The sequence below is a fragment of the Terrapene carolina genome, unplaced genomic scaffold, assembly GCF_002925995.2.
Source record: "Terrapene carolina triunguis isolate 2854851 unplaced genomic scaffold, T_m_triunguis-2.0 Scaffold33891, whole genome shotgun sequence".
Classification (NCBI taxonomy): Eukaryota; Metazoa; Chordata; order Testudines; family Emydidae; genus Terrapene; species Terrapene triunguis.
In genome coordinates this window covers 4,074,391-4,087,814 of record NW_020698242.1, presented here as the reverse complement: position 1 = coordinate 4,087,814, position 13,424 = coordinate 4,074,391, and the positions used below count along the sequence as shown (strand labels likewise).

Below are 13,424 nucleotides of genomic sequence, written 5' to 3'. Positions count from 1 at the left end.
TTAAAAAAACAAACAAACAAAGAATGCTAGATCTGCACATCTGAGAGCACAGGTTTCAGACAAAGAAATTATTGTTTATAGGAAAAAGGTAGTGGAAAAGCTGTGATTCCTTGAAGGAAAAAATAGTTCTAAGCAATACTAGCCTCGTTCCTAATGAGACCCTATTAGAAACCAAATGGACCATGGTCTGTCATGTAACTGAGCACTGTTCACAAAGCTCTTGTGGAAGAACAATAATGCTGCCTAATAAAGCTCTCCTTATGCAATATCTACTTAAATGAGAAAAAAATACAATAAGTATCAAAAAAAAGGAGGCCGGATTATTTCATTACATTGACAAAACACGTTGCAGAGATAAGAATGAAAATAATTGACACATGCCCAGCAGTCCTGCTTCAGGAGAGTCACACCTCCATGTTGCATTTGTTCAGCAGGATTTGCATGTAAATCAAGAAAATACTGTGGGAAGTTAAAACAGAAGGTTTCAGCTAAGAGAGATGTTTAACATAAATGATGGAAAACAGAGTGGGATGCTGTACATTTTACACATAATACAGGTGCTTTAAAATACCTGGTGCCAGCTATGGGATGAGATCGTATGAGATCCCTGTTATTTTAATTAGTTGTCATTTAACACTGTACAACTAGGGTGAAATTCACCCTTCCCTGCATGAACAGTGAGTAAATTATTATTAGTCTTATCCGAGTGCTTAGAGTCTCAAAGCAGAATGAGGGCATTGTTATTCTAATGTTATTTTAGGCATTGTACAAACACAGCATAAGAGACAGTCCCTGAGTTTACAATCTAATTTAAGTCAAGACCCAACAACTGGGACTAAGCAACAGTGGGAGTGTTTAGGGGAGGGGGGTAACAGTGATAGGAAATATGGTTACACAGATGGACGATGTGTAAAATTAGCAGATTTCTAGTCCAATTATTTTGACTCTTTTAACGTATAAATAAAAAGGGAATATAAATGATCTCAGCCGTGTCTGCTGGCTTCCTGCCTAGTCATTACCAGTTGGCAGCGTATCATAAGCATCATGGCAGAAGTGAGTCTTTAAGAGGAATTTGGAGGAGGTGGCAGTACTGGCTGTATGGATTAGTTCCGGCAGGGCATTTTCATGCATAAGGGGCAGTAAGGAAGGAAGCACAAACTTATCTGTGGGAGGAACAGACATGTGAGTAATGGAGGCTGCCATCATTGGCAGAGTAGGAGGCAGCAGGGCAGGATGGTTAAATGGGTAGGTAACGAAGGAATGGCCAAATTGTGAAGACTGCTCTGCCCACTGCCTCCACAACACTATTATATCCCAGAAGGTCCGACATGGGGCCGCCGGGCACATCAATGAATTTCACCTCTGAGATAATAAGACATGCTGCATATCAAGTTGTTTTTTATAACAGGAATTACAGCTGAGTTATAATTTGAAAATGCAGTCTCATTTATAGTGTTTGTCACACTCGGTGCCAATATCAGAATCAGAAGAATCTTGAAGGCCTGTGATCATATTAACTTTGATCATATCAACTAACTTTGGCTGGCTGGACCAAGGGGAAATCTAAAACGCAACAATGATAATTAACAACAGTTAGCACTCATATAAGGTTTTTCATCTTCAAGGTGCTGGGCCAGCATTGAAGTCAGTTTGCTTTGCAATAGAGCTTTCAGTACAGGAAACATTAAAACTTATTTCAACTTCTGCGTGTTAAAAGAATACTTGCCCCAAAGTGCCAATCTGGGCAGGTCTTTAAACACAATATAGCAGTCTAAAATCTTTTAAAATGGAATTTCTAGAAATGGGATAAACCGATGAAAAGTAAAAAGACTCTTGATGCACTAAAAAGAAAGAAGTAATAGAATTTTTCCCCATTAAGGAAGATTACCGTAAGACATTGTTGAACAGAATGTATACATAAGGTTTTGGATAAGCTGGGGAACTTTTTCCATGAATTTAAATTCCCCTCTGGAGAAACCGATCTCATTCTGATTAAATACAGTTCTTCACTAATCAAGGTTCAGATCAGTGTGGTTTTATCTTAGCTTACTAGACTAGAAAATTATTCTTGTAGGAAGTGTCTGCTGATAGTTAATGGCCCAGTTCTGTCCCTTCACTCCCTACTTAGTTGGATAGTTTCTTACCCTGCATTTTCAATAGGGCTACTTGCAGAGTAAGGTCTTGTCTATGCGGTGAGTTAGTGTGCGGGAAGCCAGGGTATAAATCTACAGCACCCTGGCTTGCTGCACACTAACTGGCCATGTGGCCTCTTCTCCAGTGCACTAAAAGTTCCCTGGTGGGCTTTGACATAGTCCCGTTTCAAGCTACTTTTAATGTTTCAAACAGGAATATGGCAAAGCCCACTGCAGAAATTTCAGTGCATTGTAGGAGGGTCCACAGGGCCAATCAATGTGCAGCAAACTAGTGTGCTGTAGAATCCCACCCTGGCTTGCTGACCACTGACTCACTGGGTAGAGAAGCTTTCAGATGCTACTCAAAGTGAGCAAGGGTGGCAGAATCTGGCCTTAAATCCTTTCTTCTCCACTCCTAGTCAAATGCTGTTTCCTTGATCACACTGCAAGATAAAGGAAATATTACCTCAAACCCTGCCACACTGTCCCCCAGAGCTTCTATGATCCCAGAACACTCAAATCCAGGAACAAGTGGTGTCTTGGGAGGATTGTCGATATTCCCCTGCCGCACCATCAGATCAATGAAGTTTAAACCACTGTAAACACAAGAAAAAACAAAATCAAAACACTAACATGGGAGTAGGAGGGAGAGAAACTCAGCTGGGACAATGAAAGATGTTGAAGGCTTCCATTATTCGTAATGCTGCATTGTTCTCCTGCACATGGGTAGGCAGGTGTGGAGCAAGTGTGCAGAGGGAATTCACATCTTCTCTCATGGAAAAACTTGGCTGTAAGTCAGCTCTGCATGGGCTGTCTTGGAGGTAGGGCTACTAGATCTGTGATTACACTGAGCTCCTATGCTTAGAGGTTGCACTGGAGTCATAACTACTGTTTCAGATCAGAGATCATTACCACCTGGATCAGAGTCAGATCAGTGATCTAAAAGATCAGTCAGATCAGTGATCTAAAGATGAAAGGCTCCTTCTCATTACTAATCCCCTGAGATATCTCATGACGCTTTACAAGACATTTTGAATTATTGTGAAATACACACACATCTTTCAGTATTAAAAATATGTAGCTCTGTGAAAAGCAGACTACTTCTGTAAATAAGGATGGTTAGGCTATTCCAGGTACATAGAGCACATGCAGGGTTGGTATGGTGAGGTCTCAGCATTACTGTTGTAAATCTATGTGTGAGCCGAGGGACATGTCTACCTGAACACTGACTGTGGGGCATGCTGGAGTGTAAATCTATAGCACTCCAACATGCTGCACCCTAACTGTCCATATGGATCCTGCTGATGGGCACTAAAAGTTCCCTAGTATGCACTGATAAACGGTGGTTTATTTCAGAGAAAGGACAATGCAGTGATTGGAGATATTCTTTAAGGACTTCAAAAAATTGCAAACAGTGAAGTGATATTCGTTAGGAGTTTGTATATAATCCACTGATATATGCTATAGATATTTTGGGCCAGATGCAACCTTGGTGTAACTGCACTTAAATTGCTGGTGTAACACCAGGGAGGAATCTGCTGTTATCTCGGCAAGGAACAGAATCGTTAGTGAGAATTTATTAAACATCAAATGGAATGTTATCATCAATAAACTATTATAGACGCTCTTGCACCTGATCATTTTTAAACAGTCTTTGCAAAAGATTGATTTAGGTCTTTGAACTCTCATGTGGGCGGCTGCTCAGAAGAATCACTGATGACTTTCCCTTGTATGCTCAATTTTGTGAAAATCATGAGGCCTCCTTACTTTGTCTTTGTATCTCATATTTTATTAAAATAAATAAATAAAAAAGCACAGGTATTTTTTTTTTTAAAGATACCAGGGGGAAAAGTATTTTGTTTATCCAGTGCCTCATTGTATAGATTCCACACACATCAAGCACCATGCACACATTCTGAAGACTCCTTACATTTATAACTAGCTAGAATATACTACAGTCCCAATCTATTGTTTCAGAGCATAGCCCCATAATTACTGCCAGCCGGAAAAGATGTATACCGGGGCCCTGTATTCTGCAAAGTTATGCACATGAGTCATCTCTCTCACGCAGATAGACCCATTGACTGGTCACACACAAAGTCACTCATGCGTGTTTGCAAGATCAGGGCTTTCATCTGGTTACTAACAAAGACATGGACAACTCTGATAAACATAAAACAGGATAAAGACAAAGTGACACATGAAACCATGACAATTCATGGTGAGATCTAGGTCATTAGGAACTTCAGTGGAAATTCCATCTAATGCAAACATTGAAGGCAGTTGTGGATAAAATTTTAAAAGTGCCCTCAACCCATCCTTGATTTGTGCATGAGAAAGATTATGGGCCACTTTTGGAAAATACAACTTTGAAAACTGAAGTTGCAGAATTGACATGTGTCTCATGACTGACAAAGTCATAGGGATATCATTTTCATGACATTTCAATGGGAAGTTTTTTTATCCCGACTGTGCCCATCTCCTCTCCTGGACCCCATGGGAAGCATTATTATATCCTTTCTACAGAAGGGGAAATGAAGCTAATCAGCTTGTTCAAGGATACACATAAAACCCACAGAAGAGCATGAAACTGAACGTTGGTCCTACCATCCCCTTAGCCAGTACCCAAACCACTGGGCCATCTGTCCTCCCTGAAGACCCAGAGGAAAGATAAAAAGACAGTTGTACACAGTGATTGCACTAAGCCTACAGTGAGAATCATTAGCAGGGGCACAGCACATTGCAGGTTCGAGGCTTAAAAATGATTGCAGAAAGGCTGCATCTGATCAGAAAACTATCAAGGCAATTCACCTTCTGTAATGTTATGTATAGGGTAGGAAAATTCTGAATGATAAAGAGCTTTTGGGACTATTTAAGAGAAAGTGAAGGACATACACAATGATCACCATTTAAAAACAATATTTACACACATGGTAGGCAACACTGCTCACAAATGTTAACTTCATTGGAGACCATTGTCTAGGGGTATGTCTACACTACGGGATTAATCCGAATTTAGATAATTCGAATTTGGGAAACAGGTTGTATAAATTCGATTGTGCGCGGCCACACTAAGCACATTAATTCGGTTTTTAACCACATTAATTCGGTGGTGTGCGGCCACACTACCCCATTAATTTTAACCACATTAATTCGGTGGTGGCGGCCACACTAACCCTAATTCGAATTAACAAAATCGATTTTGGCGCTACTCCGCTCGTCGAGGTGGAGTACAGAAGTCGATTTAAAGCGCCCTTTAATTCGAACTAAATGGCTCTGTTGTGTGGACGGGTGAAGGGTTAATTCGAATTAACGCTGCTAAATCCGAATTAATCCCGTAGTGTAGACCAGGCCTTGTCTAGATCTTTCCACAATTCGAGTGCTTTACAAAAGTTACTTAATTAACCTTTCCTATATTCTACTCCCACTGGGTAACTGGGGATGGAGTTGTGATGCAAGAACAAGCAGAGGAATTGGGGTTGTGACATTAAAGCAGGCAGGGGGCACCCAGACAGACGTGGCTATGACTGTGGCTATTTGAAAAACATGATTTTATGTATATATCATCACACCTTAATGCACCAGCACCTATGCACCTACTCATTCTGACGGAATTATTTGGCAGACATTTTTTGAATGGGAATGTTTTCAATTATGAATCTGACTACATAACTCTAGCAAACCAATTCCTTGCCTTTTGTCTTTATCCCCAGGAAACAGCAGCAGCATTAATACAAAATTTCATCCCTATTAAAATAAACTTGTTACTAGAACAGGATTGGGAAGGAACACGAAGGTGTAGAATTAAAAAAAAAAAATTAGGGCGGTCAATTAATCACAGTTAACTCAAGCGATTAACGCAAAACAAATTAACTAGATTAAAATGTTTGTGATTTATTGTTTAACAATACATGAAAACTGCAATTATAGAATACCAACTGAAATTTACTATCAGTATTTTTGGATGTTTTTCTACATCTTCAAAAATATTTATTTCAGTTACAATACAAAGTGTACAGTGCTCACTTTATGTTATTATTACAAATATTTGCACTGTAAAGAAACAAAATAAATAGTATTTTTCAATTCACCTCATACAAGTACTGTAGTGCAATTTCTTTATCATGAAATACAAATGCAGAATTTGTATTTTTTTAAATAACTGCACTCAAAAACAAAACAATGTAAAACTTTAGACCCTACGAGTCCACTTAGTCCTACTTCTTGTTCAGCCAATTGCTGAGATAAACAAGTTTGTTTACATTTACGGGAGATAATGCTGCCCTCTTCTTATTTACAATGCCTCCTGAAAGTGAGAACAGGCATTTGCATGGCACTGTTGTGGCTGGCACTGCAAGCTATTTATGTGCCAGATGTGCTAAACATTCATATGCCCCTTCATGCTTCAACTTGTAGGTCTTTTTTAAAAATCTTTTCTACAGTGTAAATATTTGTAATAAAAAAATAATAGAAAGTGAGCATTATACACTTTGTATTCTGTGTTGTAATTGAAATCAATATATTTGAAAATGTAGAACATCCAAAAATATTGAAATTGGTATTCTATTATTGTTTAACAGAGTGATTAATTACATCTATTTTTAATCTCACTATTATTCGCAATTATTTTTAATTGTTTGACAGCCCTAAAATAATTGTGATATCGGGGTATATAATGAAAAATTTTGAATTTATTTAATTAATTATAATTTAATTCATAGCTGAGAAATCAAGTTTGATTTTGGCCCTGATATTTAAATACTTTAGTCACACACTATATAACTTCTTTCCCCTTCATCACATTTTATTCTCCTATAAATGACTTGTTCACATATATTTTTGAATGTTCCTGATACTGTGTCAGGAGAAGTACTTTGGCTACATGCCATTTATCAAAAAGGGCATGTATAACATATGTCCAAATAGTGGCATCTGGGCAAAGTTTCATGTCTCTGACTTATTCCTGGCCTGATTTGAAACTCCATTTTCTATTTCCATTTCCATTTCATAAGGCCATGTGTACAATCCTCATCAACATCAATGAGGTAACTCAGAGCAGAACAGGGCTCGATGATGAGACCAGCAAACTCATTTTTAATAAGCTTAAGATAAATTTGAATGCAAGAATCAAGAGGTAAATTGCTAGTCTATTAATTATCTGTGCAACATTAGGCCTCATGGAATCCCTCGTCAAAATTCCTTGTGTCTGCTCTAATTTGAAAGGGACAGGTTGGCTTCATAGTCTGGCACAAGAGAATAGCCTCCTCGGTCTTTTCTGTACAAACTTCTGATATTTGAAAGCTGTGGCCTCCATTTTATTAGACGTGGATGCTTTTGCTGTAATTTGGACAGTGGCTAAAGGGCATACTGAGAATAATCACACAAATATAAAATTGCTTTTCCTCTATGAACAATAGGATACTAATACTGTTCTATATTACTACTGGTATGACAATCCCTGCTTATGATACATGTAGGAAGGAGAGGTTGTCTTGCATAGGGGTTCAGAGGAGGTGTTGCTTTAGAGCTACAAAGTTCAGATCCAAACTTCCTCAAAGGTTGGGGAACGCAGAAAACTGTTTAACATTTAGGAGCTGACCACAGGGTGGAATCTCTTTGGTTAAAAATCTCAGGTAAAAGGAATATTAGCATAACTGTAGAGAATATTACAGGAGACTGAAGACACTTCAAGTCTGCAGGGACAATTCATTATGGGCAATTTCAAGTTCCCCAGTGAACTACCTGAATGGCACACTGGGGACATGATTTGAAGACGAACTATTGATAAATAAGTGATTGCTTTACAGAATAGCTAGCTCTGGGGTCCTGACGGAAGGACAAGACTTCTGACTTTGGCTTAAGAAATATGCAGGAGTTAATAGAGGGTGGACTGTAGGTAACGCAGTAGGGAAGTGGGCAGAGTTCGGTTCTGTTCTAACTGTAGTTTTCATTTTAAGTCAAAGTTTGGATGCAATTGGAGTCTGAGAAAGAAGGCATAGAATGACAAGTACCTACTCCCCAGGAACAGAGTATTCAGGCAGGGGTTCTGCCGGGACTAGCCTGTGAAATAGCAGCGATATTAATAAGCATGTCAAATAAGCTGAACTTTATGGGCTAAATCACCCCCCCCCTTGATTGTTCTGTCATTGGGCAGGGGTTTGCCCAATACAGAGTCAGTGGTGTATCTGAATTCTTAACCAAGTGCCACTGCAACTGCTCTGAGGCTCCACCTTCGTCTACTACTCAGTAGGAGTGTGGCATTTCTCGGCTCCCTAACATGGAGAGTGGCTGTATTACTTTTCCCTGACAATCTCTGCAGGTCTGGGGGTGGAGATAAAATATGTTTTCTTTACTCTTCCCCATCCAGTGCAGGGCTGCCCACTCCAGGACTCTGAATTGCTCAGTCCCTGGCCCCTATCTAAACACAATGCCAATGCTGCAGGGTGCCCTCTATGTCCCAAGTTGGGCTGGTACTATGTAATGGATCTGATTTTCTTGCTTACTCTGGTGTAACTCAGGAGTAACCCCATTGAACTCACTGGGTTTATATCAGAGCAAGTAAGGAGACAGTCAGGCCCTGTGGCCCAGATCCTCAAAGATATGTAGGGTTCCTAACTTACACTGAAATCAATTGACATTAGTAGCCTAAATATCTTTGAGGACCTGGACCCATATTCCTAAAAGTATTCCTCCTCCCTTTGCCTGAATTATCTAAAACAGTGGTGGGCAACCTGCGGCCCGTCAGGGTAATCCGCTGGCAGGCCGCGAGACAGTGTATATACATTGACGGTCTGCAGGCACGGCTGCCCGCAGCTCCCAGTGACTGCGGTTCACTGTTCCCAGCCACTGGGAGCTGTGGGAAGCGCCGCGGGCTGCACGGACGTGCTGGCTGCCACTTCCCACAGCTCCCATTGGCCGGGAACGGTGAACCACAGCCACTGGGAGCTGCAGGCGGCCATGCCTGCGGACGATCAATGTAAACACTGTCTCGTGGCGCGCCAGAAGATTACCCTGATGGGCTGCATGCGCAGGTTGCCCACCACTGATCTAAAGTGACTCCTGAAAACATGAAATCTCTCAATTTCTTTTTTTAAGAGGAGAGCTCATACTTTCCTTTTATTTAGAGAAACACATGAAATATGAATAAGACTATCTTTAAGAGTACATTTGACACTATGTGCCACTCTGTTACACGTGGGATTTGTTTTACTTGCTTCTAATTTAGGAGACAGCTCTGTTCTTTCACAAATGCCAAGAAGGCAAAAAGGGTCACCCCTGCCCCCCATCTACGCATATGCATCATGAGGAGCAGCAGCAACAGCTACCATATCAAGATGAAAAATAAATAAAGGGAGGCAATTATATGAGATCATTACCTGTCTTCCGCTCACTGCTGTATTTGGGGTAGGTTTGTTCTAGCTGTTTATCTGATCTTGAAAACAGTATGAACTCAGGCATTTTGTTAGACACAGACAAAATAAACAATAGCAGTGCCGAGCTGCTCCATCATTACCAATCAAGAAATAATTATAGGGAATATGCAAAAGCTGTGATTCAGCTTGGGCACTGACTATTGCTCCATCTCTTAGTCACTGAATGAGGCTAACGTATGACTCATCACAAAGGAAAGAAACTTTCAGGCAAATCATTGATATTTCAGGACTTCAAAGAAAAAAGTTATTCATCTGGCTTAGCATTAATAGCAACACTACAGTGGGTCCCAAGTTTCTCCTATTTATAGTACTCTGAAACAGGAAGGTAACATTTAACTGTCTTCATTCCTGCAATGAGTATGTACAGACTGTACAGGTACTTGTGCCTCTTATTAGGTTTTCTAACTAATATTTAGCAAAAGCTGTATGGTTGGTTTGATTCTTCCCCCACGCCCCCCAAATCCCATCTTTAAAATCCCATTTGCTTGAGGCAGCTATCTTTACATTGACATAATTAAATGTACTACTCAGAGTAGGCAATGCTAGAAAAGCTCATCCTCGATGCATTCTGCATCTTATATATTATAAAGAGCATGCTCCACTGGCCACAACAGGCATTTTCATCATTTCCTCAACCAATCTCCTAACCAAACCCATGCAACCAGCACCATTTCTACTCCCTTTTCTCTCTTTACCAGCTGCAAACACAAGGGTCAATGACCTAATCCCTTCCCATTAGTTGCTCAAAACAAGTTTTGGCCCCTTGATCTCACCCCTTCTGCCCGCTTCCAGCTGAGAACAGACATTGGCTATGGTAGGCTACATGGCCTTTCACCAATCTGCATGTTCCTCCACCTTCAACTGTGCTACAGCTTCAAAAATATATAGCGTAATAAGTGATCCAAGCATAACTACAAAGTAGTAGTTTACTTGAGAGGCTCCACTGATACAAAAACAGTGGGTGTACACCTCCAACAGTTTATTAACAGTAACAAAACACTTAGAGTCTATTGAAAAGCTAAGTATTATTTTACAGCTAAGTATTCACTACACAGCTAACTACTGTTATTTGTAACACATAGAGGTCTGCAGTCTTGATGAAGAGGAAATTCATGTGCATACATGGAAGTAAGTCCTGTCAATCACTTAGGCATTTTAAAAGGAACACAGACACACACCACATTCAAAATTACAAATGTTAACTTTTAAATATTTAATGATTGAAAAAACCCCCAGTGAAAAGACATTACAGCTCTGATCAATATTAACCAAACCCTGATTTTACAGACATAAACCACCAAGCAGGTTTCACTATATTCAATATAGTCAGCATGGACTGGTTTTCATTTATTTCCCATAGTGCCCATAAGCTGCAAGACACTTTAAAAAAAAAAAAAAAAAAGGAGGCAAAATCCTGTCCTGCATCTATATTAATCATTCAGGTTGCTGGATAGCTGACCATAATTCACTGATGCAAGTGAGGAGGAAAATATACTCTCATCAGGAATAGACCAGCTGATTCACAAAAATACAATATGGAAAAGCCAGTGTCTGACTGACTAGATCTACAGTCAATGTGTCTGTTTTGCAAACCTATCAGAACACAGCAGGTTCAGTGATACCCTTTGGATACACTGATAAAACAAAGTCATTGCCATAAACCAGTGTCACTTTCAGTGTTGATTGCTTCTAAAATAAACAGCTCAGCCTTCACCTTCACATTTATTTTCCACAAATGCCAAAGCATTTACATAGCAGCAGATTACCGCTTTGTGATCACAGTGCTTTACTCTTCAGATTGTGTGCACAGAGGACCTAACTCCCAATGACATCTAGAAAAATTCTTTGGCCTTTGTTATGCAGGAAATCAGACTAGATGATCATAATGGTCCTTCTGGCCTGAAAAATCCATGACTTCAAGGAAGTTCTGTACACAGACAGATTCTAGGTTTTGGCCTCTATTAGTTATAAATATGAGACTTAAGAACAAAAAAATCCAGCTTAGATTGTCTGAAAAACTGTTCTTAACAGGAAGGCTTGGACCAAACATTTCTAGATCCTGACTGGTCACTAACCACCCACCAATTCCTCACAAGAACTTTAGGGGCGGGGGAGAGGGGGGAAGTTGTTTTGATCTGTTGCCAGTGCTCAAAGAGAAGCTTGAAGAAAAAAAAAAGGCAATGGTATTGTCTAGTGAGGAAAAATAATGGCAAGTATCAAAAGGAAAGGTCATGCTACTCAGCAGTATAGCAACCAATCAGCGGTACACCAACATTTCTCAGATAAAAAACAAACCCCAACGTAGCTGGCCGAATATTCCCAATTCTTCCAATCAGCTCTGAAAAACTCAGACATTAAAAGCAATATTATTCTCTTTTTTTGGCATTAGAAGTGAAAGAACAACCGCTTGCAGCACAAACACCCATGACTTTGCCTTTATCCTTGGCTTGTCTAGAGAAAATATATTTTGGTACGAACTGTTCTCAGTATAGATTTGCTCTCTGGAGCTATCAAATGAAAATAAAATGTAAGCTACTGAAGTTAGAGAGAGATATGGGAAAGATGACCTGCAATGGGAGAGAGAAACTGCCAAAGCAGCTCAGAAGTGGGGTTGAGAGAAAATGGTGAACGAGGGAAGTTAATGAAATAATTAACTGCCTTTTGACTTCAGATGGGGAGAGAAACCAAATCAAACACCCACAGAGAGCTCCAATTTGCAATTTCTGACAAAGGGAAACTTAGGACAGCCTGCAAAATAGTAACACCTGAAGCTAAACTTTACAGATACAGGGTCAGCACAAAAATCTGCTACACTAAACACTGCAAAGTCACAGGCCTGGGGGAGGGGTAACCAGTTTAATAGCAAGCACCGAGGTGGATTCCCATTTGCTGCCTGTCTTCTCCAACAGGAGCTCAAAGGGGCAGGGAAACGAGTGCTTCACAATGCAGAAATCAATCCCCAGAAACATACACAGACATGCATGTCAAGTTACAGGATGCTCTGCTGCTAGAGGCTCCCTGAGACTGTCAGAGCGAAGGGGAGGGAGAGGGATTTAGAATAAAAGTGGCTGTAAAGAACATATGGAAATGCCCATTGAACCCTGTTCCCGGGCAAGAGGGCGGGGTGGTTATTTCCCTCTCTTTGACCCCATGCCCTTTCCCTGCCCCATGCAGTACAAGGACAGAGCCTTCTCCCTCTCCTGCCTTCCTGAACCTGACACGGTCCCACGCCCGCCCCAGGCACAAATGCAACAATCACGATCACAAGATGCTGCCGAGGGGATGTGGGGTGGGGGGTGCCGCTGCTGCCTATGGAGGGCGGGGAGGGATGGGGAGAGGCAGAGAGAGGCGATACTGGACCAGGCTTTGACTCGGATTTTGAGCTCCCCTTCCTGAGGCTCCGGCATGACTTTCTTGGACACCCTGAGCTTGTTGAGCCCCCCGAAGCCAGACAGCAGCACGGCTCGCATCTCCTTGGTGTCCCCTGCCCGCAGGCTGCTGCTGCCGCCGCCGCTGCCCTCGGCAGCTTCCTTGCCTCCCTCCTTCTCGATCATCTGCTCCGTCTCGTCCGCTTTCTCCGCGCCTTCCTTGGCCATGGCGCTGGGCTGGCGGGCTGCAAAGCTGCGGCGGTGGAGGGGGCTGCGCTCAGCCTTGTCCGCCTGTTGAATGTGGGTGATGCTGGGATGTGCAATGGCTGCAGCTGGTTGAATGGGGCTCTGGTCCTTCCAGCCCTACCGCAATGCACAGAGTAGCTGCGCAGCACGAATCACCAGCCCCGCAGGTAGCCCCCGTGAGTGCCTATCCCAGTTAATCTATGACGACGAGTTGATCTGGTGCCAGGTACCCGGGTATCTAGACA

The 13,424-nt window shown here is 41.4% G+C and overlaps 1 protein-coding gene across 1 annotated transcript in view; it reads right to left on the bottom strand.

Moving 5' to 3' along the window:
- LOC112109690 (synaptic vesicle membrane protein VAT-1 homolog-like) overlaps positions 1–13,204 on the bottom strand; it is a 43,885-nt gene extending 30,681 nt beyond the window's left edge. The window contains exons 1-2 of the mRNA XM_026663608.1: positions 12,926–13,204; positions 2,599–2,728 (exon numbers count right to left, since the gene is read on the bottom strand). Coding sequence (XP_026519393.1) covers positions 2,599–2,728; positions 12,926–13,161 — 366 coding nt within the window. The 5' untranslated portion in view covers positions 13,162–13,204. The remainder of the gene's footprint in view (positions 1–2,598; positions 2,729–12,925) is intronic.
- Between the last annotated feature and the right edge of the window lie 220 nt (positions 13,205–13,424).